The 20,124-nt window shown below is 38.8% G+C and overlaps 2 protein-coding genes across 4 annotated transcripts; both read left to right on the top strand.

The window, feature by feature from the left end:
• The first annotated feature begins 3,774 nt into the window (after nt 1-3,774).
• Nucleotides 3,775-16,808, top strand: LOC133848598 (homeobox protein unc-4). 3 transcript variants are annotated; one of them, XR_009895279.1, is made up of 4 exons: nt 3,775-5,281; nt 13,839-14,017; nt 14,110-14,253; nt 15,256-15,368. XR_009895279.1 is itself a non-coding variant. In XM_062284231.1 (4 exons), the coding sequence occupies exons 1-4, from the start codon at nt 4,339-4,341 to the stop codon at nt 15,986-15,988; spliced, it is 1,995 nt and encodes a 664-aa protein (XP_062140215.1). In that variant the 5' UTR covers nt 3,778-4,338; the 3' UTR covers nt 15,989-16,808. The 3 variants fall into 3 exon arrangements, 2 of the variants coding, with proteins under 2 accessions (XP_062140216.1, XP_062140215.1); XM_062284231.1 differs by having other exon boundaries at nt 3,778-5,281; nt 14,114-14,253; nt 15,256-16,808; XM_062284232.1 differs by lacking the exon at nt 15,256-15,368 and having other exon boundaries at nt 14,110-14,285.
• A 1,461-nt stretch (nt 16,809-18,269) lies between these two features.
• On the top strand, nt 18,270-20,124 carry LOC133848910 (uncharacterized). Its single transcript, XM_062284653.1, has 3 exons — nt 18,270-18,644; nt 18,729-19,328; nt 19,386-20,124. Exons 1-3 carry the CDS (start codon nt 18,360-18,362, stop codon nt 20,064-20,066), a joined length of 1,566 nt encoding a protein of 521 aa, XP_062140637.1. The 5' UTR covers nt 18,270-18,359; the 3' UTR covers nt 20,067-20,124.

Below are 20,124 nucleotides of genomic sequence, written 5' to 3' on the forward strand. Positions count from 1 at the left end.
ATATATGTATATATATGAAATATCATATATCCTCTTAGTTATTAAAACTGGAATTTACTTCACATTTCATTTTATATGTCAATCCTTCATTGATGTTCAATAAAACATAAATATTTAATTGTCGTTCCTTTGGCACACGTGAAGTGACAATCAAATAATAATTTCAGGCTAAGCCGTCGAATTACCCAGTATTTCATCTCACGAAAATTTCCCTGTATTGCTGAAATACTTCGAGTGCAATGTGCCGCTTTATGTCTAAAATACATCGTTAATGCTTGAATGTTTACTAAACGATTTTATTGGTTTTCTATATTGCATTATCAATAAAATTAATAACTTATTTTTTGTGCATTGAGCTTAGAATTGAATATTCAATAAAAATGTTGTCAAACTATATTTATTTGGTTTATACATAATACACAATTCGAAGGAAACTACAAATGTTGTGATAATTCACTTAATCATAAATAATATTAAAATGAAATTTCCAATTTCAATAGTTGCTTCTAAATTTTTTTTTATTGAAAATATTTCTATATTATTTATGAAGCATTTCTTAATTTAACAAACTTGAATCCAAATTAAATTTTAATGACTGCAATAGCTGTAGTAAATTGGTTTTTAAAATTAAAGTTATTATTATTATTTCGATACTTAAATAAAGAAGCTAATTAGAAAAAATTAAATAAAAATATATTATTATTATTATTATTATTATTATTATTATTATTATTATTATTATTATTATTATTATTATTATTATTATTATTATTATTATTATTATTATTATTATTATTATTATTATTATTATTATTATTATTATTATTATTATTATTATTATTATTATTATTATTATTATTATTATTATTCTTTTACTTTAGTAGTGATAGTGATAAACTTCTATGCTTTCATCTATCAGTATATCTGATCCAATAGTCCAAGTATGATATGATTCCCAATTGTGCTTTCCTTTTTGCTGTTTTCCTATTTTGTGTTGTTGCTCTTGCCTATGTTTGTTGTTGTTGTTTGCGATTATTTTTCATATTATTTCCGCTTTTGTGGCATGCAGGAAAGTCTCTCTCTCTCTCGGGGGCTTGTGTTCCTGTTTCCGGGCTTGTCTGCAAAACTTTTCAAGCTACCTGCTCCAAAAACTTTTCGCTTTACCAAAAACTTTTCTTCATCTCTCTAGCTGCTGTTTCCGTGTGTGTGCTTCTCCTCTTCTCTTTCTTCTCTCTCTCTCTTTCTCTCTATCTCTTTTTGGTATGCAGTTGGATGAGCTTTGTGGGGGCGAGCAATGAGGTACGGGTCTGAGGGGGAGGGCTACCACAAAAATAATTAAAATTCATTCATTTGATTTGCTGAAGGCGCTGGAAATCTCAACAGGGGAGGAGAGAGTGGAGTGCCGGGTTGACAAGGTAAAACTTCCGCTTTGCTAAGCCAAGCTTTTCCCCACCTACTCCTCCTCCTCCTCCACCTCCTCCTACTCCCGCTCCGCAACTGACGGCCATTTTTGTTGTTGGAGGCAAAGCAAAGCAAAAGGGAAAACGTAATACAAAAACAAGAGGGGAAAAAAGGAAAACTTTTTTGCAACAAACTGAAGCAGAATTAATTAAGTTTTCGTACGCATGAAAATTTTATTAACAACGCTCGTCATTTGCTCGCTGCCAGAGGGGGGATAGGGGGGAGGGGCCGTGGCAGGTTTGTGTAGATTGTCGGCCACTGGCGCTGTATGTCATTAATAAAATTAACACCGAGCAACAACGACGCACATGTGACCCCAAGGGAGGGATGGTGAAGAGGGGGGAGGTTAAGGGAGAGGGAGTGGGAGTGGGAGAAGAAGGGAAATGGCAGAGAGCAGAGCAATTAAGTAAGCTGCCAACAAAACAGTTGACACTGCACAACGAGGGGTGAGGTAGGGAACTGCACTGATGGTGGAGTGGGAGGTGGAGGTCCGAGGGGGTGTGGCAATTCCTGTGGGGAGGGGGATGACGAAAAAACATGCTTTATAGACGCCTCCGCAACAATGACATTGATTGCTCAGCTTTTAGTCAGCTTTGCTTGCCTGGCTGGTTGACTGACCGCAGCGAGAGCGAGAGCGAGAACGAGAAAGAGAGAGCCTTAGAGGTGGGCGCGGGAGAGAGAGCGGGAAGCTGAAGTGGGGGCCAATTGGGTTAAGTGGAGTGGCGCTTTGGATGCTGCCGCTGCTGCTGCTGCTGCAGTTGGCGTCGCAGCAAACAACACTAATAAAATGAATGATTCATGCGCATTCCACACACACCAACACACACACACACATGACTTGAAGCTGCTGCCGAAGTTGGAGTCGAAGCAGCAACAGCAACAGCAACAGCAGCAGCAGCAGGACGAGGCGTTTATGTTAACAAATTAAAAGCAAATTGGTCGCCGTTGTGTCTGCTGTTGAGCTAGTGCCATCTCTCTCACACTCACAGGTTGCAGCGTCGATATTTTAATTGAAAACAGAAAATAAAAAACACTGAGACACACGCACACACTGAGAGAGCGCAAAGAAACGCGCAAGCATACATAGAAGAAAAACGCTCACAAAACGAACGCGTTTCTCTGGCATTTCTCGCCCGCTAGCTGTGGAGTGGAGAGTTAGGGGAATTGGGATTTGAGGGGGATAGTGAAGAGTGGAGAGTGCTCAATCGTTTGCTAATTAATTGTTAACGAATTTTCATTTTCTATTTGGCGCTGGCGAAATTGCCATTTATGGTTATTGGGCGAGGCAGAATGGATAAATGCGTTGAGAGCTGAAGCAGCTGCGTTGCGTTGCGTTGCGTCGCGTCGCGTTGACGCTGCGTCGGCGCTGGCAGCAGCAGCAGCAGGAGTGGAGCATAATAATTTGATGTGGCGCAAATTGAAAAATGCTGCATAACTCCGCCCTTGGAAAAGTTGCACACACACACACACACACAAACATACATACACAGCAAAGAAAATTGAAAACTCTTCAAGTCGTTTTTGGCAATGGCGCCTCAGCGAAAAGTCGCTGCACAAAATTCCCAGTATTCATAAAGCTGCAGACAGCCAATGAAAGTGCCCAGACGCTAGCTGTTTGTCTCGCTCGCTCTTCTGCGGCAAGTCAGGCCAGGCGACTCCATATTGAAAATGGCCACACTCGCACACACACACAAACAGACACACACACGTGGACAGAGAGACGAACACATTTCTTTTAAATGAATTACCCTGGGACGACGTCGACGTCGACAGCGGCGGCAGCAAGTTGATCAAAATTGAAACAGGCGACGCTGCGCATATAAAAATTAAGTGGTTGTTGCTTTTTGATGAATTTCCAGCTCGCTCGCACGCACACGTACACACACACACACACATACACACGCAGGGCGACCGCAACAACATGGCAACAATCTGTGCGACGTCGCTGTCGTTGCTGCGCATTGGTATTGGTGCGGTGGTTCAAGCCATGAGCCGAACCGAAGCCGAACAAACTGTCTGGCTTGCTTGCCAGTCTCTCGTTCTCGCTCACTCGCTCACTCGCTCGCTTGTTCGCTCCTTCGTTCGTTCGCTCTCTTCTTGTGCTATGCGGGGTGAGAGCGCGCTCTCGCTCTCTGGTTGGGCGCAGTCAGGTTGGACGACGTTGACGTTGACGTCGCTGCGCTGTTGCTACGTTTTCGTCTACGTTGTTGTTGCTTTTTGCTGCCGTTCTGTTTGGGTTTGTTTTATTGGGACTTTTGGTTTCCTCGCTTGGCGCGTCGTCATCGGCGCTCAGTTCAAATTGAATTTTCATTGCGAGCGCTTGCGTTGTCTGCGTCTGTCTGCTGTTGCTGCCTGTCGCACACACACACACATATATATACATAAATACATATATACAGACAGACACACACACACACACAGTTACATAGAAAGCGTGAAAAGTGAAGTTCGCGCTCTGTGCTTTTTGTGCAGTGTACAATTTTGTGGTGTGTGCAGTGTGTGTTTTCTTTTTGCCACTGTGCATTGTGCATTGTGCATTGTGCATTTTGCCGGCCGACGGCAAAGCAACAACTTTATATCTATCCAAATATTTTTTTTGAGCACGTTAAAACTAAAAGCGGCACTGTGTGCAAATTCGTGTGTGTCACGCCCCCGCCCCCGAAACAAACAACGCCCCCCCACCACCAACACTATCAACACCACCCAACCAACCAACCCCCCACCAGTCGAGTGCTGTTCAAAAGTGCGCGAGTGTATAAAGTGATCCTCGATAAACAAACATCTACATAACTTATAACTTATATAAATCGTATATGATTGAGAACTCTAAGGCGTTCCATGGCCTGAGCAGCAACAACAGCAGCACAGTGGGCCATAATGGTACTGGAGCAACAACAGCAACAACAACAACAAACTACCACAACACTGACAACAACAAGCACAACATCAACAACCGCAGCAACACTCACACTTGGCGAGAGCAAGAAGCTCATCAATCTCAACAACAACAACAACAGCATCAACAGCATCAACAACTTCAGCTTCAAGCAGGAGACTCAAGAGATTCAAGAGACGACGACAGACATCAAGCGTCAAAGGACAACTCACAGCTCCAGTTCGAGTCACAGTCACAGTCAGAGTCACAGTCACAGTCAGAGTCACGCTCACAATCATAATCACGCTCACAGTCACGCTCTCAATCACAATCACGCTCATCTGCATAGCCATTTGGCAGCCACGCCGCCTCAACTGCAGCAGCAACAACAACGTTTGAGTGCAGCCGCCGCCGCCGCAGCAGCAGCAGCAGCAGCCGCGGCAGCCACAGCCACAGCGACCGCTAGCAATAGCAACAGCAACAGCAATAGCAACAGCAACTGCAGCAGCGGCAACAACATGCCGTCGGAGGGATTGCATCCGACGGCTGCACTTCAGCTGTATGCGGCAGCCGCCCAATTGGCGCCCGGCGGCGTTCGTGTCCCGCCTTGGGGACCCTTTTTGCAGTTCGGCGTGCCCGGCGTCTTTGGCCCCAATGGCCCCTTCCTCGGCAGACCGCGCTTCGAGGCGACGGCCGGCGGACATCCCACCACAGCGGCAGCGGCTGCGGCCGCCACTCAAATGGCGGCGGTCAATGTCAGCAATGCCTTCGCCAATCTCACCGGCCTCAGCGCTGCGGCGCTGCGCAATGTGAGTGCCGCCCAGACGACGGCCGTCGCTGCCGTTGCCAGCACCGTGGCAACCATACAGCATCGCCTCATGATTGGCAACCGACAGAGTTTGCCGCCGGCGGGACCACCGAGCGAGGGATCCAACGAGGATGGCGGTAAGTGTCAGCAATTGCTCTAAATGAGGGACAGATTCGGAGATTAGAAGATATAACTAACGAAATGTGAGACATACGAATAAAAAGACATGATGAAAAGGTGTTGGAGATATTCTATATTAAACGTACTTCTGTGTTAGTTAAATGACTTTAAGTAATAGCTGGATATGTATAATATACTTCACATTAGGAACAGATTTGAAGATTTAAAGATTAGAAGATATAACTAACGAAGTGTGAGGCATATGACTAAAAAGAAACGATGACAGGGTGTTCTTCTATAGTAGAATGGCTTCAAGTAATAGTTGGATATGTATCATATACTTCACATTTTATAATACCCCATAAAAGTGGTGGACTTTTATAGCAAGAATATTTTCATCCCAGAGATCTATAACAAGCAACTCCTATTTTAATGTCACAAAAAAAAATATAGATGCAGATCTGTGATACATATTTAAAAAGAGTTATTGCAAGAATATTTTCACATCAAAATATAGTAAGATATATGTACATATATATATATACATATATAAATATACATTATATAAATTTTCATAAAGCATATTTCTATTTGGATAAACATAATCGAAATACAATTTTTTTCCAAAATCAAGATTTTTGTCCTAATACTAAGAATTTTCGTGTAAAAATTGCATCAAGAACATGAAAAATTTGAGACCAGGATCTCATCTCTTAGACTGCAATGAACGAAAACACTCAAAGCTAGAAAAAACTTGATAGAAATTTCGATGGATTACAAAAATTTGCAACTTGAATCTGGTGTTTTTGGTCCTGTTTTGAAAATTTGGCATTTTTAGGCAGTGTTCTTAATTTTAAGAATTGGTTCTTCTTATTTTAAGAACGCAGAACACAATTGTTAAGGGATTCAGAAGTTGGTTTTATATTTCAGTGTAAATTCTATACTCATTAGTATAACTTATATTTGAAAGAAGGCATTTTTTGCACAGTATATCAGAAGATCTACATTTGTAATATATAATATATTTTATATTTGGAATAATAATGCCTCCAAAAATATAGTATAGTCAATATAAGAGATCTTTATCTAGAGCACATCCCAGAAAAAAATATAGTTCGATTTTTTTACAATTTAGAGCATACAATTTTTTACTTGCCTTAATTCACTAAAAAAATAGTTGGAGAAAAAAGTAGAAAAAGATAAGAGATCTTTATTAAGCATACTTGTAATTGTATGTATATTAGATATTCGCTACATGGAAAAGTTTAGTTGGAGTTGACTTTAAAAATGAATTCAAAATAATGTAAGTTTCTTACTAAGAAAACTTATTTTTGCTTTAACTGGTAGAGAAAAATATCGTAGTACATGGATTATAGAGGTAGAAATAAAGCATAATTATACTTTTTTAAATATTTCGTCACATTGTTATTCAGACACTGAGTAACAATAGTTATAAAGCTAAAACTATGTATTATGCAAGCTAAAGAGTAGCTTTTATTAGGCTTTCTTAATGCAATGCTAACTGCAATAATTGAAACTTGTGATACTCATAAAAAAGTTATAATTAATAATCTTCTTAATAACTCAAGGAATATTTTGAAATGAAAGGATGGCAAGAAAATACAGGAAGAAGCAGTTTAAAATATAATCAATTGCCTTTAAGTTTGTGTTTATATGACTTATAAAAATCGACCTATGAATTAAAAACAATTGCAACAAATCAAATGGATGAGAACCCGTTAAGTTTTACGTTCAAATCGAAAATACTTTCAACTATTTATGCGATAGCCTATTGTCACACTTCAAGGAAATAAATTTATTAAAGGCTTCATCAAATACAAATTGCTTAATAATTTATCTATTCAGCGATATTCAATAATTTCGAGAGCTCCATGAAATTGTATCGTTCACAGATTAAAATGTTAAGAAAGAAAAAAAAGGTTCCCAACCATGTAGATTTGAAATGAATGCTAAACTCTTAGTTAACACCTTCATTCACTTAGCTACCATTGAAATGAATATCTCGATATATATTCATATATTCATTAATGTCAAACTTGTGAATCTGCTATTCGCATCGCTTTGAAATTTGAGCCATTTTAAAGATTGGAAAGACCCAGAAATCAATTTGTTTGGTCATCGGCAGTATTAATTTTTGGGCTGTGCAAATTGGAATTGAATGATCATCATCATTCACATCAGATTCACATGCCTAATGAGCTATCATTCAATGCATTTGACTGCATAGAGGTCAGTCTTAAAAGCGCCAGCCAGCTAGAGAACTAGAAGCTTATAATCAGAGAACGAAAGAGAGACAGAGAGAGAGTATATAGAGTGAATATGTTAATTCATTCAATTAGCCGTGTGCTAAATGCTTTCGGATTGTCAGTCAGTTTTGCCAGTCGCATTTGACTTTTGCTACCTACAAAGCATATTTATTGATTTAGCTAATCAGCGATCGTTTATTATGTAAAGTTCGATTGATTTTTGCATACAAAGTAGCTGCTTCCCCTCTCGCTCCCTTTTTCGGGGTATCATTCCGGGAACCTAAACAGTTGCCTGCTGTGAGCTGTGAGCTCAACGAAGGTCGCATCATAATCGAACTTCGCTCGCTATTCACTTGATAAGCATGTGAATGCGTAAATATGTGAATATGAATCTCAGGCTCAAGCCTCAAACCCTCTAGCTGAATGACAGTAGTCGTCATAACTAATAAATTCATGATCATCATTAGGCCACGTCTCATTTCCATTGAAAAGAATCTCGAATATTTCTATTGTTATACATTCGTTGCTCGTTCGTGTTTAATCTTAACTCGAATTTGTGTGGATTAAGCCAACGCTTTGAAGCAGCTTTGCATTATATTGTACACCATATAATAAATATGTTGGTGTTATTGTTGCAATTATTGTTTAACACTTACTTATATGGCGTGTGCGATTTCCACATATTTTATAGCCATAAAACGTTCCTCACTATATCGATATAACATACATATATGATATCATAAAAGTGTATATTTGAATCTTCATTTGTTGGTGCCACAAACTTTTCAAAAAGTACAGCTACGCCTTGGCACATGTATTTTCGATAAGTTCTATTAATTTCACTTATCGATCACAATTCAATTTGTTAATTTACTAACCGAAAAATTATCCACATATTGTGATTAACATATTGCTCTATAATGAGATTTATTTTAGTATCCATACTTCAGTTTGATTTTCTTGTAGTAAATAACTACACATAGAAAGACCTAACGTTTTTCTGTTGATATCGATAGTAACACACGAAAATATTGAAAATTAAAGTACAGATGAGTAGCATAAATGCACATAATAAATTTATAAATACATTTATTATGCCTTTGAGTTATGTATACAAATTTCTGAAATCAAATACTTTATTGCCTTTGCGGCGTGTTAACAAATTCTCCAAATCAAATATCTAATACTTACTATCGATAATTGCTACTTTCTCTCTCCATCTCTCGATTGTTTACTACAAATAGTATTATTGCCTTTTGTCGATAAATGCAGGGACATTAGTTGGCGTTTTCTATGGAAATTTGATTAAACTCTGGCTAAAGTAGACGTCATATTAATCGATAACTATTATTATCGATAATTGCCGCTCTATTTGCCCAGCTCCAATTGGATCAGTTTTAGCCATTGCTGTCTCTCTGGCTGGCACTTTCTTGGCCCATGGCATTTGTTGGCCCGCAATCATTGGGCCCCCGTAAATTGATGAGCTCATTCGAGACAATTGTGTTAGCTGCGCTTTTTGATTGCGGCTAAAGCGGGCCAATAATGCTTGGCCAAGACTCGATTCCATTCCCATTCCCATTCCCGCTCACGCTCACGTTCCTGCAACGGCAACGACGACTCATTGGCCAATTAGCATTAACAAATGATGGCTAGTTGGTGTAATTATGGCCATAATGCATATATCCAATGCGCTGATACCCGACTCGAGTGTGCAACACTCTCACACACACACACAGACACACAGCACTGGGGGCGTTGGTGCAGGGCGTGGCTAAAAAGGCGCGCGGCAGAAGCAACAGCAACCGCAACCGCAGTCGCAGTCGCAGCCAAAGACAACGCTGAAAGTTGAAGTTGCAACGAGGGAAACGTTTAATTAATTGCCAGCTCCATAGGGAGAGAGCTGTGAGAGAGGGAAACGGAGAGTGTGGAGAGGGGGGGGGGGGGCGCCCACTTCCTGCGTCGCCATTTTAAAAAGTAATTATTAATTTGATTTGATTCAATTTGATTAGCCAACGCGCGATGGCAGATAGTCGCCGCTCTGTTGCAAGTTGCAAGTTGCAGTTGCTGTAAGTCCCCAAATGTAGGCGCCCACTTCTCGTGTGGGCGTGGCTGCCGCTGGTGGGTGTTTTGGGCTCGTCATAGCTGTACATAGAGAAGAGCGTGAGGAGGGGAGGAGGGGAGAAAGCATAAGTTGCCAGTGCTCGCTTGTGTCGTTGCCAATGCTCATTAATCATTTTGCGGCGCGTCACAGAGACTGAAAAAAAAGAAAAAAAAAGAAACGAAACGAAAAAGAGTCTTGTAAGCAGCGTCGAAGCGGGGTGTGCGGGGGTGTAGAACTCGCAAAGGGGAGGAGGGGAAGTGGGAAGGGCTAACGGGGGCATCGCCATCAGTCACATGGCCATGCTCCGTTTTCTTTTAGCTTTTTTGCTCATTTCACGCCGGAAATGAAGAAACTGTCATAAAACGATCGAAATCATTTATCATGCGATTTTTACTTGCCGCCCGCCATTTTGTTTCTCTTTGCTCGTGTGTGTGTGAGTGAGAGTGTGTGTGAGTGTTGTTCTATTTGTTTCTCGTAATGAATTTGAAATGAGGTAAAGGAACACAACACAGAACAGCACTTCCGCCTTGTAAAGAGCAGGTCCATCTGACAACTGACATACGATACGTGTTCGTGCAGGTCGTGACACGTCCCGACACACGAACACGAACACGAACACCAACCAGAACCAGAACCCGGATCCGATATGAGATGATGATGAATCGTTTTTTGGCCAAATAGATTTGATTTCAATTCTTTAAGCATTTCCGTCTCATAATGAAATTTTGTGTCAAGCAAAAGGGTTGCCACGACCCCAAAAATTGCAATCGCAACACCCACATCATCATAGAATCGCTTAATTTTCCAGCTTAGGTTGATGGACAAGAAAAAGAATAAAGCATGAAAGGGAACAAGCAGGAAAAGAGCAGATTTCTAATTATGGCGCAATAGTCATAGAAAATTCACTTTAAAATGTATGATTCTAATCTTAATATTACATGATTGACAAGAACGCAAAAGTAGTTCTAGAAAATAGCAAAAATATAGTATACATACTATATTGTAGCTCTGATTCAAATTGATTTCACTAATTGAATTAGCAAAGTGATTAACACAAAGTGATAACCAAATGTAAATATATACATATATATTGAATAACGCTAATTAAACGTGAATTTACATAATGCAAAAATTAACAAGATAAATGATATATATTTACTTTGTATTGATTTAAAAATAAACAACATATAAATTTGTAATTCGAACAAAACTAAGAAAATATTTCAACTAATAGTTTGAAATTAATATTTCAAGTTTACGAAAATAGCTTTAAACTCAAATATTACATTCTTCTTCATTCTTATTTAAAATGTTGTTCTTTTAAATTACAAACTACATACATATATCTACAGGAATTTGAAGGATTATCCAATAGAGTTCATATTATATTAAAAGTGTGAAAAAATATAATATATTCAAATCATGTTTTCAAAAACTAAATGTACGAAACAACTAGCCGTCATTTGTTCGTATTTAAAAATAATTAAACATTAAAATTGAACAAAAATTCTTCTTATTTATATTTTTGTTTTTAATGTTTAAAATATTTATGCTGCAAAAAACTTAAAAAAAAATGTAAGGCGTAATAAAATAGAGTTGTTAAAGCCTAAAGCCTAGAATCTAGCTATTTAAATCAATCAAGTAAATGCCAATTGAATATAACTGCCAAAATCGAGTGTAAAGTGAATATATGGACACAGTAAAGTGAATAAACACCATGAATGGGCTATGAACTAACAACTCCAACATGAAATGATTTAATCTGGACGTGCGTTATTCAACTGATTTAAGTGAATGCATGTGAATACCCGAATCAATTGGCGTGCTTTGATTAACATGATTCAAGTTTCGTTCTACACAATTCGCAATTGCCTGCAATTAAGTTTTTAGCCCCATAAAAAAGGCAATTTGTGAACCCCCTAACCAATTCCTGAGCCACCCCCACAACTGGCAAAACACACCTACGAAAAAACACAACAAACACAAGAAGAAAAAAAAAATATAGTAATAAAAGGAGGCAAGAACATGGATTTCAGTTGAACCTGGACGGGTCAAAAAGAGTTCTCGCTTGTTTTCGCCATTTCTTTGACTCGATTTTTATGACTTAAGTGTGGCGAGAGAAAGAAAGTAAGAGAGAGAGAGAGAGAGAGAGGGTGCGGTTGGGGGCGTTTGGTAAAGGGAGAATAACCATAACTGTTATATTGCTTAGCTGACGCGCGCTCTAAACGAAACATAACATGCCACGGAATGTGATTGTGGCATGCACACAACTCGTTTTTCTTTGATTTGCCTTTGCTTTTGCCTTTGGCTTGCGTTTGAGGTTAGGGCAACGTTTTGCACTGTTGCCAAATTGCAGATGGGGGCTGCCACCTAGCGTTTGCTGCACATTGCTTGCTGCACATGGCACATGGCACTTGGCACACGGTGGGCGCAATAATCATAATAAATTTCAATTATCGTTTGCATTTTGTGCCACAGCACAAATCACAAATCCCAAAGACCGCCTTGCAGCGACTGTGCGAGTGCGACAGAGAGAGAGAGAGAGCAAGAGTGGGAGTGAAAAGGAAGGCAAGTGAATAGCATGAATTATGTGGCTTTGGCACTCATACTCGCACATTCAATGTGGACTGTTATTATTAAGTCATTTGAATGCACTTTGTGTGCATGCAAGAACGCCCTATGAAACGCACTCACACACACACACACACACACACAAGCATACGCACTGAAATGTGGCAACAATGCGCTGCCCTTTTGGCTTCGGTCTCTGGCCAAAGCGTTTTGTTTGTCGCTTTGCTCTTAATGTCTCTATTATTCTTGTGTATTTGACGTTGTTATTGAGTTATTAAAACACTCACACACTCTCACACTCATTCACTGACCGTTGAGGCGACGTCGCGTCGTTTAAAACAAACGAGTTTTTTGTCGCTTTTCGCAGCAGCGGCGGCGGCGGCGGCGGCAGCGGGAAGAAACGTAACAAAACAGCGCCTGCCGCATAATTAGATACACTTAACAGCAAACAGCACTAACCATTCATTAGGGGCGTGCTCCAGTTCAGCTGAGGAGGGATGAGAGGAGGCGGGACTTTTGGGCCAGGTTTAACTTCAGGTGCCGCATAGAAAAGGATACTCGTGTTTACAAAGTGGTAATATGCGGCATGCACATGAGGTGTATTCATCGTTGCATGAATAATATGTATGAGAGAGCGTATTCACATTTGCGCGACGACGGCAGACTCAAAAGTGAATATCATAATGAATGTATTTACGGGTATTTATAATACAGTTAGAGTTCGCATATATGCAAATGCATGGCCAAGGTATTCATCAAGTGAATGCACTCATTCGTATGAATAGTGCGTGCATTTAACAGCTGCTAATCAATATTTATTACCTTACCTTACCTCCGCTTCTCACTCTCTGTCTTGAGATGATTTATCCCAAAGATACTCTATTTGCATGGCCAGCACTGTGTCGGAGTCGGAGTTGAAGTCGTAGTCGAGCGCAAAAACACCTTTTTTGGCCTTTTGTCGGCATTTCTCGGCGATTCTCCTCTTTGGCCCGATCGCAGTTAATTTGATAAATTGCAAAGCTTTTGCATGCGTTTCGGAGCAACTGCCACGCCCCCTCCCAGCCAGCCAGCCAGTCAGCCAGCCTGCCTGCCCAACAACCAACAAACAACAACACAACACACAAAATAGTCGAAACGTAATTAAATTGTTTTGGTTTTTATTGTTGGCCGTCGGCAAAACTGCAGGCCAGGATATGGCCATTGGATTTGGCTTGAACCAAGCGAGCAGTGTGTGTAGAGAAGTGGAGAGACAGGGGTGGGCAGAGGGGTAACTGGCAGGGGGTTGGCATCGAACATTAGCCACGTCTGTTGGGGGGGCGTTGTAATTGAAATATATGATTATGAATATTTATGCATTTCACGAATGTATTTTACACGAGTGTTTTCAAACACTCACTGAGTTCTGAGTGTGTGCATTGTTTTGCCTAATTTTAATTACACTCCAACACTTAATTATGAAGGCTCTTTTGGTGTGCTAACAAAGCGTTTGTCATTAGGCATAATAATATGTATGTATAATTCCAGTTCGTATCTCGAGTCCTTTGGGAGATTGTTAGTTGTAGTTAGTTAGCTCCCTTTGCTTAACCCTCATTTGTTTTAATTAAAAAAAAAACTATTTTTTGATTTCATTCTCAGGGTTTCCCGGCGATGGTGACGACGACAGCAGCGCGGCCAAGCGACGTCGCTCGCGCACCAACTTCAACTCGTGGCAGCTGGAGGAGCTGGAGCGCGCCTTCTCCGCCAGCCATTATCCGGATATCTTCATGCGCGAGGCGCTTGCCATGCGTCTCGATCTCAAGGAATCGCGAGTTGCGGTGAGTTTAGTTGCAATCATTTGCCTTTGGCTAGCACTTTCCTTGTCGCCCCTCTTTTGGCACCTTTGCTGAGATTATACGCTTTGTTCCAGATAGGTATGGTTCCAGAATCGACGTGCCAAGGTGCGGAAGCGTGAGCACACCAAAAAGGGTCCCGGTCGGCCAGCTCACAATGCCCAGCCGCAGACGTGCAGCGGCGAACCGATTCCTCCCAACGAGCTCAAAGCCAAGGAACGGTAAGTTGACAGCTTCACATTTGTCAATTGATACAAATAAGTTGGCAGCACTCGCGATAGATTTTGTTATGTGGGTCAAATAGATAAGTAATGGCAATAAGTAATCAGCCATTTGAATTTCTAAAAAAGTTATTTTTTGTGAGCATCATATTAAAATGAAAGTGAAGACTATTTATGTTTAACAGTTTTGAATTTAGACAAAGTTAATTTATGTTGGTATTCAAATTGGAGGGAAGAATTTGTATCTAACAAATTGACTGCTCGGTTTTATACAAACTTAATTCATGTTAGTATATAAATGGAAATAAAGAAAATTAGCAAGTTGGTTGCTCTTTTTTATTTATTGACAGTGTTGAACCTAAGAAAGTATTAGTATCAAAATGGGAGTAAATAATTAATAATCAGCAAGCTCCGTTTCAAATTCTTTCTTTAAAAAACTATATCATAAAATAAAACAGTTTCCTACATAAGATATATGTCTAATTTTATTTTCATTATATTTTATACAATATATTATTAGTATTGTATTAAATTTAATGCAATAAAGTGGTGCTATTTTTTTTAATTGTCTGTTGGAAATATTTGTAAAGTCTTACACCTATATATACATCGCTGTAAAGCATATTTCACAATACAATATTATATGATTGTCTTATTTTCCGGAATTACTTCAAAAATACAAAAAAATATTTATGTATTGACAAGTTCCGAAATTTTATATTGGAAATGAGAGTGAAAATCAATTATTTCAAAAAATGAAAAAAAAAACCCTTTTTATTTATTTGAAATTATGATAATAATATGATAATGATTAAGGAATAATTTGCAAAACAAAATAAAGAGCTATAAGTTCCACTTCCATTTTCAATAAGTTGGTAGCATTGAAATAGTTCAAAGTTTCAAAACAAGGTATAGGAAAAGAGAGGCTTCCCCTTTAATTGGCACACTACTCGTATTAAACATGTGCTTGGCATATTCCATTTGCTCTTGGCTCCTTTGCAGGGCGCGACGACGCAAGAAGCTGGCCAAGGCGATCGATCGGCAGGCGCGCAAGCTGCAGGCCAAGGGCATCACCGTTGACCTGGAGGCCCTCAAGGCCGAGTACATATCACAGCACAAGGCGAATGGGACGTTCTCCGACTCCGACCTGGAGGACGATGGCATACAGATCGATGTCGTCGGCGGCACCGACAGCGACGACGAGCTCGACAGCGATGCCGTGAGTCCCGCTCGCCTCGGCGCCGGTGGCGGCGGTGGAGGTGGTCATCATGGCCTCCAGCACTGCGGCGGACTCGATGGCGATGGCGACAGCTCTAGAGCCGGCAGCTACATTGGCGGCGGCGGCAGTCTGGGCAGCCCCAGCTCGACGGTGCCACCCTCGACGCTCCACACCAGCGCCAGCAATGGGGCTGGCGGAGTGGGTGGGGGCAACGGCGGTCCCGGGGGTTATATGCACGGCGGCGAGCCAAGCGATGGCGGTGAGGCGGATGATGTGCGAGAGGCGGCGGCGGTTGGAATGCGCGGCGAGTCGGGATCACCCAAGGCGCTGCTCTTTCCGGCCAAGGCGTTCCATCAACTCAACCTGCAGAACACACAGCATCACAGCGCGGTGGCAGCGACGGCAACGGCTGCCGCTGTGGCAGCTGCTGCGAACCTTGTGCATCAGACCTCGCCGATCAGCATGCGACGCAGCAATCCGTTCAGCATCGAGTCGCTGCTGTTCAACAATACGTGAGGCAGCCCCCATCTCCAGTTGATCAGCTCAGCTTAATTCCTTAGATCCGGATCCGGATCGTCTCTTATTTCCTTGTCATTTGAATTATGAGTTCCTAAATGTTTTTTGCTCAATTCGTGTTTATTTTGTTCGGGTTCCTTTTCCTTAAACTGTACTTATCTCAAAATATAATCAATCTATTGTAAGCATTTGTTTTCCCTTTTCCCATTTTTGTATTTTCTTTATTCTTATCGGCTCCGAGCTTAATTATAGCTAAGTGATTTTATTTATTCCAGTGTATTTTTTTTTGTAATTTTTATTGTTCCAAGAGAGACTAAAATTAGCCCGTAGTTTTGCATTTTTTTTTTCTATTTTTAAGCACCTATTATATGGATTTTTTTTTTGGTTTTTTTTTTAGACGTATAATTTTTAAACGCAAAGCAATGCTTATAAGAAATGGTAAAACTTACGATAAATATAATAATAAATATAAAAAATACGATATAAGTTTTTTTTTGTGCCGTATGACTGAGTGTGCGAGTGTGTGTGTGTGTGTGTTTGTGAGTGAGTGTAAAAATGTAATTTAAACTAGCAAAAAAAGAGCAAAAAAGTAAAAACAGCAGAAGCAGAATAACAAAAATTACAAACTTAAGCTATTTTTTTTTGGTCTTGTGAAAGAAATTGTCGGCGACGGAGACGATAAAGAAGAAACATATAACATATAACGCATAAATATGCGACACACGGAAAAAATATTACAAATAGAATGCAAAGAACATATATTGTATTTAAAAAACAAAAACAAATTATGAAAAAAAACAAAAACAAAAATAAAGCAAAATATTGTCCAACAAAAATAAAAACGAAATGTAAACAGCAAAATACTCTCAACTTGTTTGTTTTTATTTGGTTCAAATAAAATGGCCAACAACATTTTTTGTGGCGTTCAATAAACAACAATTTAAATGGCATCAAAAAATAATATCACGCATAAATGAGTCTCTTTTGAGCTGCTCTTTAGGGCCTCGAGAATGGGTTTGCGAACTCTCGTCCAAATGCCGCGTTAATGGGCTGACTTTATTTGGAGATTTTTATGCGTGCTATTCAAAAAAATCGTGTGCGAATGCGATTTCGCATAGATCATAAAAATATGGATAAACAAATCAATTGCCAGCTGTAAAAACGGAAATCAAAAGTGTTTGGCATCAATTTGACGAACACATCAAGCGGACGAAATCAAAATAGAAATCTTCAAAATATCTCCAACATAATTGCTCTTTATTTTTAAAGCTTTTTTGTTTAGCGGAAACCCTGAAAAAATACACTTAACAATTTAATGTGCTTCTTTAAAGCAGTTTACACCATAAACAAAAAAATTTATCTGCACTTGATGATATTTTAATGATTGTCTGTTCAGGCCATTTATATATTTTGATAGTATTATATTTATTTCAGCAACATTCAGATTTGTTCGATCCATTTATTTATTTATTATACATCCAGAGTTGTGGTTACAAAAATATGGTAAGTTTAAATTCACTTAAAATTTAATGAATTTACTTTATTGACCTTTCGACTTACTTTTTTGTACTAACTTATTTTATTGTAAATTGAAATATTTACATATTGGAATATTGGAAAATTATTATCTTAGCGAAAAAGACTACAATGTAAATTATGATATGTACGATATGATATATTATTTTAAGATTTGTATTCTATTTTTAATTTATTTTTTTATAGAATCGTTATATTTTTATACCCGCTTCCGATAGGGAAGGCTATTATAAATTTGTGCCGGCAGGAATTGTATGTACCAGGCATAGGGAGGCATCTTCGACCCTATAAAATATATATATTCTTGATCAGCGTCAACAGCCGAGACGATCTAGCCATGTGCATCTGTCTGTCTGTCCGTCTGACTGTATGAGTACCTAGATCTCAGAGACTATACAAAATAAAACAAAAGTTTTTTTTCGATAGCACTTGCTATGTTTGCACAGATATCAAGTTAGTTTACAATTTTTTTAACTCACGCTGCCGCCCCCGCAAATTAACAAAAAAAAATATAGCCAAATGTGGCCTTTGGTACATTTCTTTTAGTACTTTTACGGTACATTAGTTTGATATATTTTAAGAATAATACCGCACTATTTTGCTTTTATTTAAAATGGATAGTGGGTATCTCACAGTCGACCACATTCGACTATAACTTTCTTACTTGTTTTTATACTGCTCCTCGATTTACTATTAAAAATTTCACTTCTCTTTACAAAATGTATTAATCAAGTAGTCAAGCTGAAAGCCAAGTCAAAGTTACATTTGTATTATATTTTAGTGTCGTCACTAAACTCATAAGCACACATTCAAAAATTCACATTCAGATTTCATTATGGACAACTTCGGAATACCCACAGAGATCAACGTAGGTGTTATGAAGGCGATCGCTGAACTAGAGAACACAGCACCTGATGGTTTTGTGTCCGAAAAAAAGATCTGCGATCATGTGGTGTACAACGAAACTGATAAGGATTGGCTTGTTAGTCAGTCTCTAAATAATTTAACTTTTTTGGAAGTATTGGTGCGATGTGGATCGTCATTTGCCTTGCGACAAAATCTACGATTTCCATCGGGAGCGAGTGCAATACCATGGATCGACCCTCGAAACCAAAATAAGGTAAGTGTAAAAGATTCGTCCATACTTCCATACATTTACAGCCATACATTTACATCCATACATTAACATCCATTTACAATTTAGAATCATAAACGTGTCGCTGAAATGAAACGACGTTCAGCAGCTAAAAAGAAAAAATATGCCGCAAAAATAGATTCGTATTTTACCAAATATTTTGAAATCTACAAAAACATGAAAGCCAACGAAATTCCTGAAACCCCTGAAATAAATACAGGACCGGAGGATACAACCGATATGTTGCCACCTAATGCTCTTCTTGAGGAGCAAGTTTTAGGAAATGTGAACTCAAAGGTTAAATACACAAATCACAAAAAGAAACGAAATTTTGAAGATAAAAAGAAAACATATTCCCCCGAAATAATAGATTCGCTTTTTGCCTACTATTTTGAAAAATATAAGAACATCAAAACTATAAATAATCCAGAGAACTCTAAAGAAAGAACTCTTGAAAATGTGCAATCAAAGCGTAAAATTACAATGGCTAAAGAGATAGGTAATTTTAAAGCCATGAAAAAAAGTTATTCCTGTCCAGAACTCAATTTTTTGTTTGCTTTGAAAAATATAGGAGATAATCCAAATGTGTATGTATCAAAACGTGGATCGATACTCGCTCCATCGGGACCGATTGCAATACCATCGATCGACCGTCGAAACCAAAATAAGGTAAGTGTAAAAGATTCGTCCATAAATCCACAACATTTACATCCATTTACAACTTAGAATCTTAAACGTCGCCTTGAACTGAATCAATATTATGCAGCTAAAAAAAAAAGATATGCCGAAATTCCTGAAAACCCTGAAATAAATACAGGACCGGAGGATACAACCAAAATGTTGCCACCTAATGCTCTTCTTGAGGAGCAAGTTTTGGGAAATGTGAACTCAAAGGTTAAATACACAAATCACAAAAAGAAACGAAATTTTGAAGATAAAAAGAAAACATATTCCCCCGAAATAATAGATTCGCTTTTTGCATTCTATTTTGAAAAATATAAGAACATCAAAACTATAAATAATCCAGAGAACTCTGAAGAAAGAACTCTTGAGTCGACAGGACTCGACGTTGATAACATTATTTTACAAGTCAGTGCACCTATCAATGATCAGACCTCTAAACCAATGGAGAATGTGGTAGAAAATGTGCAATCAAAGCGTAAAATTAGAATGGCTAAAGAGATAGGTAATTTTAAAGCCATGAAAAAAAGTTATTCCTGTCCAGAACTCAATTTTTTGTTTGCTTTGAAAAATATAAGAGATAATCCAAACGTGTATGTATCAAAACGTGGATCGATTTTAGGATCACTTGGACTGAAAAAAGCAAACAATATTTTGTCAATAAATGGCCTTAAGGATCAAGAGTACTTCAGTCGTTGGCAATTTACAGATCCATTAGTTATTTAATACATTTTCGACTGTTTTTATTTGCTTCAATGCATTTTAATAAATTTTAATTTAAGTG

This window comes from Drosophila sulfurigaster, chromosome X (assembly GCF_023558435.1).
Source record: "Drosophila sulfurigaster albostrigata strain 15112-1811.04 chromosome X, ASM2355843v2, whole genome shotgun sequence".
Classification (NCBI taxonomy): Eukaryota; Metazoa; Arthropoda; class Insecta; order Diptera; family Drosophilidae; genus Drosophila; species Drosophila sulfurigaster.

What these genes read in the sequence shown, in the direction of transcription:
- LOC133848598 (XM_062284231.1), top strand. Translation starts at nt 4,339, where the DNA reads ATGGTACTGGAGCAACAACAGCAACAACAACAACAAACTACCACAACA. An exon ending in GGGATCCAACGAGGATGGCG is followed by an intron (nt 5,282 to 13,838) that starts GTAAGTGTCAGC and finishes TTTCATTCTCAG; the next exon opens with GGTTTCCCGGCGATGGTGAC. An exon ending in TCAAGGAATCGCGAGTTGCG is followed by an intron (nt 14,018 to 14,113) that starts GTGAGTTTAGTT and finishes TGTTCCAGATAG; the next exon opens with GTATGGTTCCAGAATCGACG.
- LOC133848910 (XM_062284653.1), top strand. Translation starts at nt 18,360, where the DNA reads ATGGACAACTTCGGAATACCCACAGAGATCAACGTAGGTGTTATGAAG. An exon ending in ACCCTCGAAACCAAAATAAG is followed by an intron (nt 18,645 to 18,728) that starts GTAAGTGTAAAA and finishes TTTACAATTTAG; the next exon opens with AATCATAAACGTGTCGCTGA. An exon ending in ACCGTCGAAACCAAAATAAG is followed by an intron (nt 19,329 to 19,385) that starts GTAAGTGTAAAA and finishes TTTACAACTTAG; the next exon opens with AATCTTAAACGTCGCCTTGA.